Source organism: Artemia franciscana, chromosome 11 (assembly GCF_032884065.1).
Source record: "Artemia franciscana chromosome 11, ASM3288406v1, whole genome shotgun sequence".
Lineage (NCBI taxonomy): Eukaryota > Metazoa > Arthropoda > Branchiopoda > Anostraca > Artemiidae > Artemia > Artemia franciscana.
Window position 1 is genome coordinate 40,128,957 of NC_088873.1, and position 15,774 is coordinate 40,144,730.

Consider the following 15,774-nt stretch of genomic DNA (forward strand, 5'->3'; position numbering starts at 1 on the left):
TTTGCATACTGTTTGGCCATTTTAAACAATTGCCTAATGTTTAACCATTTGTGTGTTCAACAGTAGACTAGTTTGTTTTGTAAAAAAAAAATATATATATATATAATTGTATATTTGTTCACTTTGGAAGAAAGCTTAAAAAAAATTGCAAAAATGACAAGTGGTTTCTATCAAAAGAAAACATACTTGTGGTGTTTTTTATTATTTTTCATTTGTTTTTGTTTTTGTTTTCTTTTTTTTCGCTTTGGAAGAAAACATAATTTGTTTGTACCTTGTGGCGTTCTTTCAAAAGAAAAAACTTCTTGTTTGTTGTTTTTTTATTATTTTGTGTACATTTCGATTTACTTAGGAAGAAAGCATAAAAGCTTTCTTTTGAAAAAAAAAAAATATATTTCAAAGGAATGCAAACGTTTCGTAGTTCTTTTAAGGAACATTGCTCGGAACAAACTGCTTTAATATCAACAATTTTTTTAATTCCCCCCCCCCCGAACAAAAAAAAAACGAATACATCCTTGCTGGAGGGTAACAAGTGGAATGTCTTGAATTTTTTGTGTTATCCAGCTTTCGTATGACACACATAATAGTTGTTCCAGTCAGTTTTTATGTAAGTTTTAATTCAATATTTTTCTAAAGAAAATTTTCAGATTTAAAAATACGATAGACGTTATTTGTAAATAGTACAATCTTTTAATTAACCTCTTAGCTCTTAGCTCTTGTATCAATTATAGCTATAGATATAGGGTTTGTGACAAACCTATTTAATGTTCTTGTGATTGAAGATCATAAAACTTAAGAATAATCTCTGTAAATTAAATTTACATGTTCATTGATTTTCTTTAGCTCGGCACGAGAGATTGATGCTATCCGTGTGCTCTCAAGAAAGATAATAAAAACGAAAAATCTGTGACGTTGTGACAAAGTCTGTATAACGAAGGAGAGTACGCACTTGCGCCATTGTTTCTTTCAAACACAATGCATATCTGTACATAGCACGTGTAGGGTATCTGTTGAAATTACTTGCTAATTTCTATCCATTCCGAACAAGCTTTGTCAAATCTTAGGGGATTTTATTATATTTGCCGGACTTCCGAAGAGTTTAGAGTTAAGGTGTGTCACCTGCAAGCCAGCGTGGTTCTTCTAATTATTCTATTTTTTTATATACTTCCAGTAAATTAATTATAAATTATATGATATATTACTCTAGAAAATAATATAAAAATCTTTAGAACATAAAAATTGGTCTTAATAATTTTAGTCATAGCTAGTCATAGTTAGTCATTTGTGTTTTCTGTGGAAATTAGCCTCGGAAGAAATGAAATTTAACTCGAAACGAATAATGGATTGACTTTTGTTTTGTTTTAAGATCCTAATTTCGACCATTATTCGAAACAGCAACAGACTTCCGAAAGTGGTTGGGATGCAGAACCTTCAACAAAATTAACTTGGAAAGAGCCAAAGCGAGATGAGCGTCCGCAAAGAGGTTACGAGTCAAAGAATTGGCGGAACACTGGAGGTTGGCTATTTATTTTATGTATATTTATTTGACGCCTACTCGAAATAAAGAGAAATTGCGGGATTTTCTTATTGCCCCTTGACTTTATTTCTTCATTGTGAGAGAGACAAAGCGAATCCGGTTTAAGCACATCCGATTTTGTGTAAATTTTCCAAGTAATAACAGAAAATTTTGGGGTTTTTGTGCCTTATGAGCTGATACGAATTTGAAATAATAGATATGACACCTCACTGTCGTTTTATTTACAACTGAAACAGAAATAGTAAAACAGGTTTAATTTCTAAATAAGACTTAAAGTGAAAAAAAAAACCTTAACCACAAAAATCATGGTTGCAGTGATCGCTGCAACCATGTTTAATATATAAATTTACAGCAATTTTGAAAAAGAGCGTAAAGACTCGAAAAAGTTCTTTGGATCAAAAGGAAAAAACAAAAGGGAAACAACCATCAAAACCATTTGAATCACCGTATCCGGAAACTATTTTCGGGTTTCGAAACCAAAGAGGAAAATTGCCTTTTTGCATGGGTAGTACTGATGTGTCCTCTTTTTACTGCCTCTGTTTCCTCTGTTCCCTGTTTCTGTTATCGTAGAAAACTGTTTAAGGGCTAATGTAAAGTCAATTTTTATATCTAGTCGCTTTTCATAAATTTGACTTGATAACGCCATCATAGAGTGCTATATGGTACCCTAGTATTGCAATTTGGTTGCCATTCTAGAAATGGAAAGACTGGGAAGAATGATAAGGGTTCTATCATAATCTCCGTGGTTTGAAACCCTAGTTTTGAGCTTTACAATCCACCTTCTTTTATATTCCTGTCTCCCAGCCCCCCTCAGTGTTACTTATAAGCCGTTTACTGACTAGCAGAACTAGAAGGTTACTCTAGCATGGTAGAGAGCTTTTTAAGTGCCCATATAAAAGTTAATTTTCATAACTAGTAGCTTTTTTATAAATTTGACATGATAACGCCATAATGAAGTGCCCTATAGCACCCAAATAGTGGAATTTGGGTGCTGTTTCAAGAATGGAGAGGCAGGGAAGAATGAAAAGGTTACTGCAGCATGGTAAATGCTTTTAAATGTTTTAAGGGCCCATATAAAAGCTAATTTCTATATCTAATCGCTTTTTTATATATTCGACATGATAACGCCATTATGAAGCGCCCTATAGCACCCTAATAATGCAATTTGGGTGCCATTTCAAGAATGGAGAGGCTGGAAAGAATGGAAAGCTTACTGCAGCATGGTAAAAAAATGGTTTAAGGGAAGGGCCCATATAAATTTAATTTTTATAAGTAATAGCTTTTTTATAAATTCGACATGATAACGCCATTATGAAGCGCCCTGTAGCAGCTACTAGTGCAATTTGGGTGCCATTTCAAGAATGGAGAGGCTGGAAAGAATGGAAAGATTACTGCAGCATGGTAAAAAAATGTTTTAAGGACCCATATAAAAGTTAATTTTTATAACTAATAGCTTTTTATAAATATGACATGATATCACCATCATGTAGTGCCCTATAGCAGCTACTAGTGTAATTGGGGTGAATGGAAAGGTTACTGCAGCATGGTAAAAAAAAATGTTTTAAGGGCCCATATAAACGCTAATTTTTATATCTAATCGCTTTTTTATAAATTCGACATGATAACGCCATTATGAAGCGCCCTATAGCAGCTACTAATGCAATTTGGGTGCCATTTCAAGAATGGAGAGGCTGGGAAGAATGGAAAGGTTACTGAAGCATGTTAAAAAAATTTTTTAAGGGCCCATATAATAGTTAATTTTTATAACCAATATCTTTTTATAAATATGATATGATAACACCATTATGAAGTGCCCTATAGCACCCTAATAGTGCAATTTGGGTGCCATTTCAAGAATGGAGAGGCTGGAAAGAATGAAAAGGTTACTGCAGCATGGTAAAAAAAAATGTTTTAAGGGCCCATATAAAAGTTAATTTTTATAAATAATAGCTTTTTATAAATATGACATGATAACACCATTATGAAGTGCCCTATAGCACCCTAATAGTGCAATTTTCCAATCGCTTTTTTATGAATTCGACATGATAACGATATTATGAAGTGCCCTATAGCAGCTACTAGTGCAATTTGGGTGCCATTTCAAGAAATGAGAGGCTGGGAAGAATGGAAAGGTTACTGCAGCATGGTAAAAAAAAGTTTTAATGGCCCATATAAAAGCTAATTTTTATATCTAATCGCTTTTTTATAAATTCGACATGATAACGCCATTATGAAGCGCCCTATAGCAGCTACTAGGCTACACCATTATGAAGTGTCCTATAGCACCCTAATAGTGCAATTTGGGTGCCATTTCAAGAACGGAGAGGCTGGGAATGGAAAGGTTACTGCAGCATGGTAAAGAAATGTATTAAGGGCCCATATGAAAGCTAATTTTTATATCCAATCGCTTTTTTATAAATTCGACTTGACAAGGTTATCATAAATTGCTTTATAGTGCACTGAAAATTGCACTTTTTTTTTTTTTTTTTTTTTTTTTTTTTCATATATATATGAAACACAAAAAGTGCCTTCTCCCAATAAAACACTTGAAAAAAGAAAATTTCAAAAACTATGGGGGAGAGGAACCCTCTCCCTCAATTGCCACTGATAAAAATATTTCTCTGGCAACATTGTAGAGAGATGTTTGATGGCTTATTTCACAACTATTAACTTTTTTTAAAGTTGTTTTTTTTTTTGTGGAAAAGAGCCCTTAAAAGCTGCATCGGACGATAATAATATTTTGAAGTCTATGCTGCCTTATTGTCTTAAATTTCTACCTATAATAAACAAGTGATTTGAAAAAGCAGATAGTATACAGACGACTTATTTACCCCTTTCATATCCCTTGTCAACCCCTTTCATATACGTAATAATTTCAGTTCATTTAAGGTTTGATGTTGCTCCTTACTTTCAGTTGAAAAATGCGCTTTTTCTTTTAATTTAATTACTTACAGATAGTATTTGTTAATGGGAAACATAAGTTTTTTAAAGAAGAATAAAGAGGCTCGTTAAACCAAAAATGAGCAGAAATAAAGTCAAGTAATCTTCAAAGTAAAAGCTATGGAGTTTAGTAGAAAAAAATTTAAAAAGGTATAGAATATTTTTTTTATGAAAAAGACTATGTGAATAAATATGAACAGAAATTAATATAAAAAACTTTTTCCACAAAACAAGTTTGTCAAAGTATAGTAGAGAGCCTCGTTAAGCCAAAAATGAGTAGAAATAAATTAAAATAATTTTCCAAGCGTAAAACTACCATAAACCACCATAAATTAATGAATTAAACCCAAAACGAACAGAAATTACAATAAAATACCGCTCTAGCTTAGTGGCAATAGGTTTATCTTGTGACTTTGGTAATAGAAGTTTTGATTGGGGATAGGACATTTTTTTTTGAAATGTGCGTTCTCTTTCAAGTGCCGATTTATATCCAATGATCAGTTTCTCCTTAAATGTTAGAGTTGAAGAAGCAAAAATAATGAGAACACATATTTTTGTGAGTTAATTAATTACGTAATTTAGATATGTAATTAAAAGAATGAGAGTTTTTTGTAGTAATTTCATAAAGTGAATTTTTTATTTGTAATTCCTCAAAGATGCCAATTATAAATGGACTCTCTGTGTCCCAAATCCTTGATTTTAAGGCAAAGCTTAGGAGAGAAGTGAAGTTAACCTATATTTAATGCCCTATTTTAGCAAAAACTCATGTTCATGAGTTTCTTTGCCTAAGCTGGGGGAAAAATTTTTTTATAAGGTTTACTGTCAATATTTTTAAAACCTAAAAATCTTGCAAAAATTACTGGTTCGTGGTATATGCAACATATTTTTGGAAAGTTTTTTCAAACAAACTGCCTCGGGATATTTCCCTATATTGTAAGAAGTCTGAAAAACAAGCACTTCACTGAAAACTAAGCTGTATTCATTTAGTTTTAGAAGGACACTTATGGGGTTTCCTGTTTCCATTTCACTTTTGTTGAGCCGGTTTTGTGTTAACAGTAAAGCACTAGTTTTCAGAATTCTACAAACATAGGGAAATATCATAAGCAGTACCACGCAGTGAGCAGTACATCATGTACAAATATCATGAGCAGTACAGCAGTGAGTAGTTAATTTGGAGCAGTACCGCGAAAAATACGGTGCATAAACCCCGACACAGTATTATTGTTTGTTTGGAGTTTCAACTACGGTCTTTGCTTTCGTCTGAAAACCTTTCCTTTTTTTTCTCTCTTAGACATGTTGAAAATCTTTTTTGTAAAGAGTAAAACTGGGTGGATATTGTCATGTTTTTTTTTTTTTTTTTTTTTTTTTTCTTTTTGTAAAGAAATCACCGATTTCCCTGTAGCTCTACATGTAGACTTATTTAAAAAGGTATTTGTGGTATCCATTATTCATTTGTTCTGTATTGTTTATAATATCGGTTCGGCAGGAATCTAAAGTAGTCTGTGATAGTATTGATAAATTTTATCAGAAGGATAGGTACAAATACTAAATCGAGAAAAAGGGATATAACTAATATTACTATTTTATTCTAAAACGTAATTTAATTTATGTGGCTTATTTGCGTTTTAGCAACTTTAGAAACTAATAAAATTTATGTAATTTTTTCCATTGATTTTACTAATTAATAATTTAACTTTGATCCGAACATCTTGACTTCACATTCCTAAACCTTTTTCAAGAAATAAAAACTAACCTAAACAAAACATGAAAAAGACAGTAACACAGCACATAAACTAAAAGGAAACTTGTATTTAAACATCATCCAATAAGGTTCTTTTTTTTTGTGTGTGTGTGTGTGTCTGTCTGTCTGTCTGTCTGTCTGTCTGTCTGTCTGTCTGTTTATCTCTGTCATATCTATAGCTTTTTTTAGGCTACTTTAGGCTTGATGGGAAGCTGAAACATTTGAACTTCAAAAAAGTTACCTATTTTTAATATATCTTCGTTTTAGTAATATCGACCACGAGTGGGGATCCCTCTTTCGATAATTTACGTGATAATATGTCTCTATTTTGATAAGTATCTTGTTTTTGTATAAAAGAGCTTACGGATCTCAGGAAATAACTTCTCAATTGTCATGGTAACCGGTAACGTGGTAATTTGGTAACATGGTAACCTGTCATGGTAACATGGTAACAAATGCCAGCTTAACAGCTGGCATTTGTGTATATAAGTTTCTTCGCTAGGTTGGTTGGGACGGTTGAAACTACTAAAGCTTCATAACCACACAGAGGTAGTTAAAACCATATATATGCAGAGATTTGTATATTGGTAACATTGAAATCGATCCTAAAGGGACTAACAGGCTTTTTATCAGTCTGTAGTCACCATTGCCGATTTTTAATTCTTTTTTTTTTTTCCGATTTCGCATTATCTATTGAGAAAAAAGAAAAGGAAAAAATCTATCATAAAAAAACAGTATCAGTAATAATAAAATAAAATATAATAAAACGAGCAAACCATTATAGATTTATATATTATATTTATGTATGTATAAATTTTACCACAGAATGGAAAATCCAATATTGTATTGGGTTGTTTAACTACTATTAAGCAGTCGTTCTAACGAAGAATATTTTATGGACATCCAAAATACAACAAAATATTAATAATTTCTCAAATCATTTTTTCCCGTTTATTGTTGTTTTGTTGTTGTTATTGTTACTGTTGTTTTTTACTATTTCTGTTGTCGGTGCTAGCCACTTTTAGCGCCAGTCCTTAAAAAAAAATTTGTTTTTAGATGGAGATTCTTTCATACGTCAGCCTAGGGAGAGAGGAGACTTTGCAGGAGGAAAACCACGTGAATTCAATGACCGAAAACCAAGTAAAGGAAAATCGAGATGTGATGAAGGTAAATATCGAACATTATACTCTTTATTCTATGTTTATGAAATCTTTTTATTTGTCTCCAAGGACCAAGGGCAGTGAATATACAACAAGATTGCTTGAAATGGTTAATGGGGACTCCCAAATATTTATACCATAAAAGATCGGAGAAAAATTGAAACTAATTTTTGATGAAAGGCCTCCATATACAGTTTTGGTGGTAGCGGGTGCCGAATTAGAAAAAAGGGACAAAAATAATAAGAGAAAAGGGAAAAAATTAGGGGAAATGGAATTAGAAAAAAAAAAATGAAAATAGTGGAACCAAAGAGTGGACTAGCTCGGGAGAGGCAATCCACCTTGCCGGCTTTAAAATCGATATTGTCTCTGGGCACTGAAAATCCTTGCTACACATTTGGAATCAAAAGATATTTAGTGTTTGAATTTTTACTAACGAATAGCATCGTCAAATTTTGACAAATTATTTTTGATAATTATTTTTTCAGAGTTCAGCATGCCAATACTGACAACAAGTGTTACTATCCTAAAAACTTAGTGATTTTGTCTTTCAAAACAACCTGTTGAATAGGCACCTCTCATAAACTTGATCGTGAAACCAACCGTAGATACTTTTAGGTGGTACTTTTAAAATAAATAAAGTCATTCTCATATACCTTGCCTTAGTGTATTGATCCTACCAGTGTTCGATTTACAATAATAAAGGATGTCTCTAAAAGAAAGCCGGATTTATAACATAATAATAAAACACACAAAGTTAAACAAGAAACACTAAAAAGAAAGGTGTTAGTGCCAGAAATAAAACGCACACAATCTTAAAAAGGAAAAACTAAAAAAAAGGTGTTAGAGTCTAAAACTGTACTTTTGATTTGTTTTAAAAAGATCCAAAGAATTAAAATATTGTAGAAATCTGTTGACCAAGCTTGTGGAATTTGTCCCCTTATTAAGAAAAAGATAAAAAAGAATATGGATCAACTATTTGATAATTTTGTATATTATTTTGTTTATTACCCTCTGGACCAGCAGCCGGGTTCTTATTAGGAGATTTCTTGGTTCTGGTTCTACTTTAAGGATCTACTTTGGAGATCAGCTGAGATCTACTTTGGAGAAATAAGATCAGCTTGCCGTTCGTTGCCTTATCGGTAACAAGCTGTTGGAGCGGAATAGGGCTATGTAGAGGCTACTATGGTTTTCTAATCATACTGAACGTAAATCCTTGCATGATTCAAGCAGGTGTTTCCTGCAGGTGTTGATGGTTAAAGCAGGGTGTTTCCGCGGAAGGTGTGGAGGTGTTGGAGCTAGCATCAAATGCGACTTTTCTATGGGGTACACTACGTCACGAGTTTAAAAAAATAAGCCCTGTAATCTTGTTGTATCTCAAACAAGAAAATCAACTGGCTGTCAACGAAATTAATGGGGAAATATATAACCGAGTGAATGGACAGACTTATGGTTTATGGCCTAACGTGGCTAAACGCTTTATTTAATATAAGCTTTTTTTCTGCCTGCATTATTGTAATAGTTTACTACCATTACAGTTTTCCTCTCCTACGCATAATCAGCTACTATGATATATATATATATATATATATATATATATATATATATATATATATATATATATATATATATATATATTAAACGGCTGTGACTGATACCTTGTACTTCAATCACGTAACCAACCACTATAACTTTGGCATTGGTCTCTTCCCAACCTAAAAAAGGCTTAGGATTTTTCTTGTTCATTATGAGTATTACTCTCAGCCTATATATCCCGCCTTTTGAACCAGCAAAATATATTCTTTGTCACACAATACTGTGTTTCCCTAACTTGGTTGATAAATAAATCTTTAATGTTCGAACAAAACTGCGTAACTTGTACTCAAGGAGCCCAGTTCAGAACGTTTAAGGTCAGTCAAAATTCCAATATGATCGTCATCTTTCTACGTCATGACGATCTATGCCATAACTTGCATACTGGTTGAATTATTGAAGATATTTGGGCCTTTAGAAAAACAAACGATCATGTATGTACAGGCAAGGGACTGCTTCCTCAGTCATAATTAGCAGATGTGGAAAAAATACTTTCTCATGTTTTGAGCACAAATAAAACAAATTTTGGTGATCATTATTTGTCGACTCATGAAGTGATCTCAAGGTTTTCCCTCTTGTCAAATATGTTAGGTAATTTAGTGACCTTTAGTCTATGTCATGGTTGTCCAAACCACGAAAAGGTGGTGTGTGGAAAAGTGGTGAAGGTTTTTTTTTTAAGTTTGAGTATGAGTGGGTATTTTTTTCAAGGAAGATGCAATGATTTATTTTAAAGATGTGGGTTGAAGGGCAAAAAGCGAGGGCCCCCTGTATCCTCGCCCCAATTGACCTCTTTTAGTTGTCTGTTTGTGCTGAAATTTCGATACACATTCAGTCGATTAATCTTTTTTTCGTTTTTTTGCTGCTTTCAAGGCTCGTACCGTCACACAAGCAATAGTAAAAATCAATGGCAACTGCAAAAAACAAAATTTCAAGGTATTGAATATGTGTTGGGATTTGTGAATCTGCTTTTTGTGCATCTATGTGCTGCTTAATTGTTACCGCTGCTTTTTCTGTGAATAAAAAAAACATTATTTATGAAAAAAAATTTAACTTACAATCCAATTGATGTGTGAGAATCTGTAACTTTTTTTAACGAATTGACAACCAATCATGGAATTATTTCTCACAGTTGGTCTAGTTTTGGAAGCCCGAAAATGGGTTATTTCGTTGGTTATAGGCTTAAATAATTCTTCAGACCACAGTGGCTAAGCATGACAAGATAAAACTCGATAACTAATTAATTAATTCAAGGAATTAAGTATTAATTTAATTCAATCAAATGAACTCGGATTTATTTTCTTGATTTGCCATTTATTGTTTGATTTTTTCAAATTGATTGTCCAAATTTTTGGATTGTTCAAAATGGTACAGATACAATATCCCAGGAACGGAATAGGGTATTTAGTTGAAAATCACAGGGTAAATTGATGGGATGTAAAACTAAATCAAAATAAACTATGTGTATCCAGATTGTCAAAAGGGTGTCTGCGATATCCCAGGAATAAACTCAGAGCTAGATGTTGAAACTTAAGGGTTTGTTTTTGTGGATGTTAAACTGAATCGAAAGACACTTGTACTATTTGCATCCGAGGTTGTGAAAAGGGTGTATCTGGATATCTCAGAAGGTCAAGGGACTTAAAAATAAAAAGTCAGGGTAGGTGGAAGGGGATAGCTGATTAATATTTTCCATGCTTAAAGTTGTAACATAATAGGAGTTAAAAGCCCTATCCAAGGATTATGCAAATATTCAAAACGGTATATTTGAATATTTTCCCCCGTACCCATCAATTTAAAGCATTAGAATAAGACTATTAACAAAAATTTAGTAAACTTTTGCTTGAAGTATAAATAGTAGACCAAAATCTGGATTATTACAGAGATTTTAATTTTTGTAAAGCATTTTAGACGTTTTCTCTTTTCAAGGCCTAGCGGAAGTCCAAGCATTTTACTCCCTAGTCAATTCTTCTTCAGGGGCGGCAACTCGGTCAAAGACAAAGTTATCAGTTTTCTTCATCGCTTCAACTAGATAAACATGAAAAGGTTGAACTTAGGGGGTTTCTCACTCAAAATTACGATTAAGCACAGGTTATCCTTAGCGATTCGTCTCGTAATTATTTATACAATATATATATATATATATATATATATATATATATATATATATATATATATATATATATATATATATATATATATATGTATATATATATATATATATATATATATATATATATATATATATATATATATATATATATATATATATATATATATATATATATATATATGGCACGTACGGAGGGGGGGGGCTTTCGGGCCCCCCCCGGAAATTTGTGAAATGTTTTGTTTCCCTTTGGTTTCTTGGGATTTCTTGCAAAAGTAGGACTTTTATTAAGAATCTAGATACATGTGTGAAGCCTTTTTGGGGGGATTTTACAGCATGTCATTATCCGGTCAAGTCACTGCTCAATCATTAACCCATTTTCTGTCTAACTTTTTACCCTCTTTGAAGTAATTAGCAATTGTGCTGTTTTTTTTTTTTTTTTTTATCCCCCCCCCCCCCCTTTCAGGATAAAGTACAGCTTTTAATGGATCAATTTTGGAAACTATCATTTTTCATTAAAATCTACGTTTTTGCAATAAAAGAACTACCCCCCACAGAATCCATATTGCACTGTCAACCCTAAAATTTCCCTTTCAGTGGGATATAATAGATTAATCACTGGTTCTAAATCGCTATGAACATAACCTGAGCCCAAAACATACTGTTGAGGCTTCAGTCTTCTTCCCCACCCCCATCCGCTACAACACTACAGGATCTGTATTTTCCGCTATACTTGCTTCTTGCATTACTAAATAAAAAAGTGCTACTTTATATCTGCTGTTTCGAAGGTTTTGGCCCCCCCCCCGAAAAAAATTCATGCGTACGTGCCTGATATATATATATATATATATATATATATATATATATATATATATATATATATATATATATATATATATTAACCGGCAGTTTGGTGTCTGCACGCCACTTATTCTCGGGACAACTAACTAATACTTCACTGAACCGCTAAAGAACATTCCGAGTGGCTAATCCCTTGGTCTAATTTATGCATTCTCACGCGCTCCGATTACAGCTGCATCTAGTCTTTTGAGGGGAATTTTTGACTTCGGAGCACAAATATGTAAAGTATCTGAAGGGACTGCAGCCAGCAAGTATATATTATAGAAATAAGTTTCTGATTTTGAATAGAATATTTCTTGCTCTATTTTTTGATACTCCACAACAACAGTGTCAAGTGTAGCAATCTTGAATGCAAACCCGAAAGAGGTTTTATAATTATTTCGGAATTATAAAAAAATTATTGTCAGCTTTAAGGTTTGATTAGATCAAAAATTTCAACAGATTTTTTTTTATATTTTTAAAAAAAAACCGCCGAAATCACTTATTCAGGAACGTCAGGCAAACTCCAAATGTTCAACATATAGGAAGATTCCTTGAGAGCCCGTCTTGCCTTAAGGTCAATTAATCCAAAATTTTTATGACTTTCAGGAAGGATGTATTCTTTCAGAATCAGTGTATATATATATATTAAATTTTTAGCGGTGGTCTTTATAGTTTGGTTTTTAATTTATTTAGTGACTGCTTTTTGAGGGTTTTTTTTTGCAGTGAGGATGGTTTAGCGGAAGTCTCAACTGAAATATTTGTATTTCATTTTCGCTGGCTGTACATATCCAGTTTTTATGGCACTTGGTATTTACCTTGTGACATAGAGCGATTGCAAATTCTGTCGGTCTGTCCCGGTTTTGCTAGTTTGGGTACTTCCTGATAAGCTAGGACGATGAAACTTGGCAGGCGTTGCAGGACCAGGCCATATTAAATTAGAAATGTCGTTTCCCCGATTCGACCATCTAGGGGGTGGGGGAACGGGTAATTCGGAAAAAAATTAAAAAAATGAGGTATTTTTGACTTGCGAACGGGTGATCGGATCTTAATATAATTTGATATTTAGAAATATATCGTGTATCAGAGCTCTTATGTTAAGTCCTGACTGGATATGGTGTATTGGGGGGAGTTGGAGGAGGGAACCTGAAATCTTGGAAAACGCTTAGAGTGGAGGGAGCGGGATGAAACTTGGTGGGGAAAATAAGCCCAATTCCTAGATACGTGATTGACATAACTGGGACGGATCCGCTCTCTTTGGGGGAGTTGGAGGGAGGGTTAATTCGGAAAAGTTAGAAAAAATGAGGTATTTTTAACTTACGAAGGGGTGATCTGATCTTCATGAAACTTCATATTTAGAAAGACCTCGTAAATCAGATCTCTTATTTTAAATTCCAACCGGATCCAATGTCATTGCAGGGGGCTGTTAGGGGGGACCGAAAATCTTAGAAAATAGTAAAGCAGATAGATCAGGATGAAACTGGTTGGGAACAATAAAAACAAGTCCAAGATACGGAACTGGCATAACCGGACCAGATCCACTCTCTTTGGTGGATTTGGGGGGGGGGAATAATTCACAAAAATTAGAAAAAATGAGGTATTTGTAACTTACGAACGGGTGATCAGATCTTAATGAAACTTGATATTTAGAAGGATCTTGTGCTTCAGAGCTCTTATTTTAGATTCTGACCAGATCCCCTGACATAGGGGGGGGGAGTTGGAGGGGGAAATAGGAATTCTTGGAAAACGTGAAAATTGGAGTATCTTTATCTTACGATTAGGTGATCGGATCTTAATGAAACTTGAGATATAGAAGTATCTTATGTCTGAGATGCTCCATTTTTGACTCGAATTGAATCCGGGGACCTAGGGGGTTGGAGGGGGAAAACAGAAATCTTGGAAAACGCTTAGAGTGAAGAGATCGGGATGAAATTTGATGGGAAGAATAAGCACAAGTTCTAGATACGTGATTGGCATAATTGGAACGGATCCGTTTTCTTTGGAGGAGCTGGGGGGGGTGTTAATTTGGAAAGTTAGAAAAATTGAGGGATTTTTAACTTAAGTACGGGTGACCAGATCTTAAGGAAATTTGATGTTTAGAAGGAACTTATGCCTCAAAAATTTTATTTCAAATCCCGATCAGATCTATTGACATTGGGGGAGTTGGAGGGGTAAATCTTGGAAAACGCTTAGAGTGGAGGAATCGCGATGAAACTTGGTGGGTAGAATAAGCAAATGTCGAAGATACGTGATTGACCTAACCGTACTGGATTTGCTCTATTTGGGGGAGTTAGGGGTGGGGTTTAGTGCTTTGGTGAGTTTGATGCTTCTGGACGTGTTAGGACGATGAAAATTGGTAGGTTCTCAGGGAGCTGCACAAATTGACTTTATAAGGTCGTTTTTCCTGACTCGACCATCTGGGGGCTGAAGGGAAAGGAAAAATTAGAAAAAATGAGGTATTTATAACTTAAGAGTGGGTGATCGGATCTTAATGAATTTTGATATTTAGAAGGACCTCGTGACTCAGAGCTCTTATTTTAAATCACGACCGGCAGAAAACCTCTGATTTTCCTTTTAAATCAATCTATTAATTCTTAGAATTTTGCTAGAGTTCATACTATATGAGCTCTTGGTTTTTGGATCTTCCGGCCTCGTCACAAGTGCCATATGAGCTCTTAGCTCTTTTCCTTATTAATTCCAACCAAATCATCTACATTAAATTTATGTTTCGTTATTTGAGGTTCTATGTCTGCAAACAGATTTTTTAATACCTTGTTTTCATTTACTTTTCCACTAGCTTCTATTGATATCATTTTGATTGGTTTCATTTGACCCATTTTGTTTTTTAAAGGGATACACCAAAGATATTTACTAAAACAATCAATCACCATAAGAATGTAATTAAAATTATTGTTTTCCTTTTATACTATTACATATCCACTAAATCGGCTGGCCAGTGTTCATCTTTACCTTGTGTATAAACGCGTCTTCTTTCAAATGTGTGATAAGAGGGGTATTGTAAGGAATAAATATTTTGTTTTTGCAATATTTCTTTTATTTTAGTTTTCGAAACAGTATAATCATATACTTTTAATTTTCTATGTAAATCATCAATCCCTGAAAATGTAAAGTAATATAATTCTAAAACCTTGTCTTCCAAAAGCTTCGATTTGCTTGTACCAAGTATTTTGTCCTATGGTTGTTTTTTTTTTCTTTTTTTTTTTTTGTTCAACTGCTTGATTGTTGAAGTAGTTGCGTTAAGCTTTTTGCATCGCATTCAATAGATCTTACTTTGTAAATTCATTTCCATTTGTAAGAGACTGAAATTATTAGATGAATTTTCTAAATAATAAATATCACTAAAAAGAAAACAATGGAATTCCTCAGGCTTTACTATTTTGAAATATGGAACATTTGTTTAATAAAATTATCGCCTATTAATTGAATGACATTGCAGAATTGATTCAAAGTTGTTTACAACGAAAATCCAAAGTGTCAAGTAAAAAATAACAATTTTTAATAAATGAAATAAAATAAAAAATAAAAAATATAAAATAAAAATAACAAAGCGTCAAGTCACACAATTCATGAACTACGCGCAGAAGCGAAACTGTTTTATATAAAGCTGTTGATAGAAAAGATGATATAACTTAAATAAAATATTACTTGGAGATAATCTGATTGAGTTAGAGCGCAATGCAAAGCGTCGAGATGATAAGAAATCCAACAGATTTAATATTGTTCCAGTTAAAAAAAAAAAGTGTTAGAAAATGAAATAATAGAAAAGAATAAAAGCATTTTGGACTTACGAAATCAATTTAACACTATGAGAAATTTAGATATTGAACTTAAAAATTTCTTTAAA

The 15,774-nt window shown here is 33.1% G+C and overlaps 1 protein-coding gene across 1 annotated transcript in view; it reads left to right on the forward strand.

The window, feature by feature from the left end:
* LOC136033218 (uncharacterized) overlaps positions 1–15,774 on the forward strand; it is a 95,529-nt gene that overhangs the window by 52,728 nt on the left and 27,027 nt on the right. Inside the window, exons 9-11 of the mRNA XM_065713928.1 lie at positions 1,364–1,513; positions 7,272–7,382; positions 9,836–9,898. Coding sequence (XP_065570000.1) covers positions 1,364–1,513; positions 7,272–7,382; positions 9,836–9,898 — 324 coding nt within the window. The remainder of the gene's footprint in view (positions 1–1,363; positions 1,514–7,271; positions 7,383–9,835; positions 9,899–15,774) is intronic.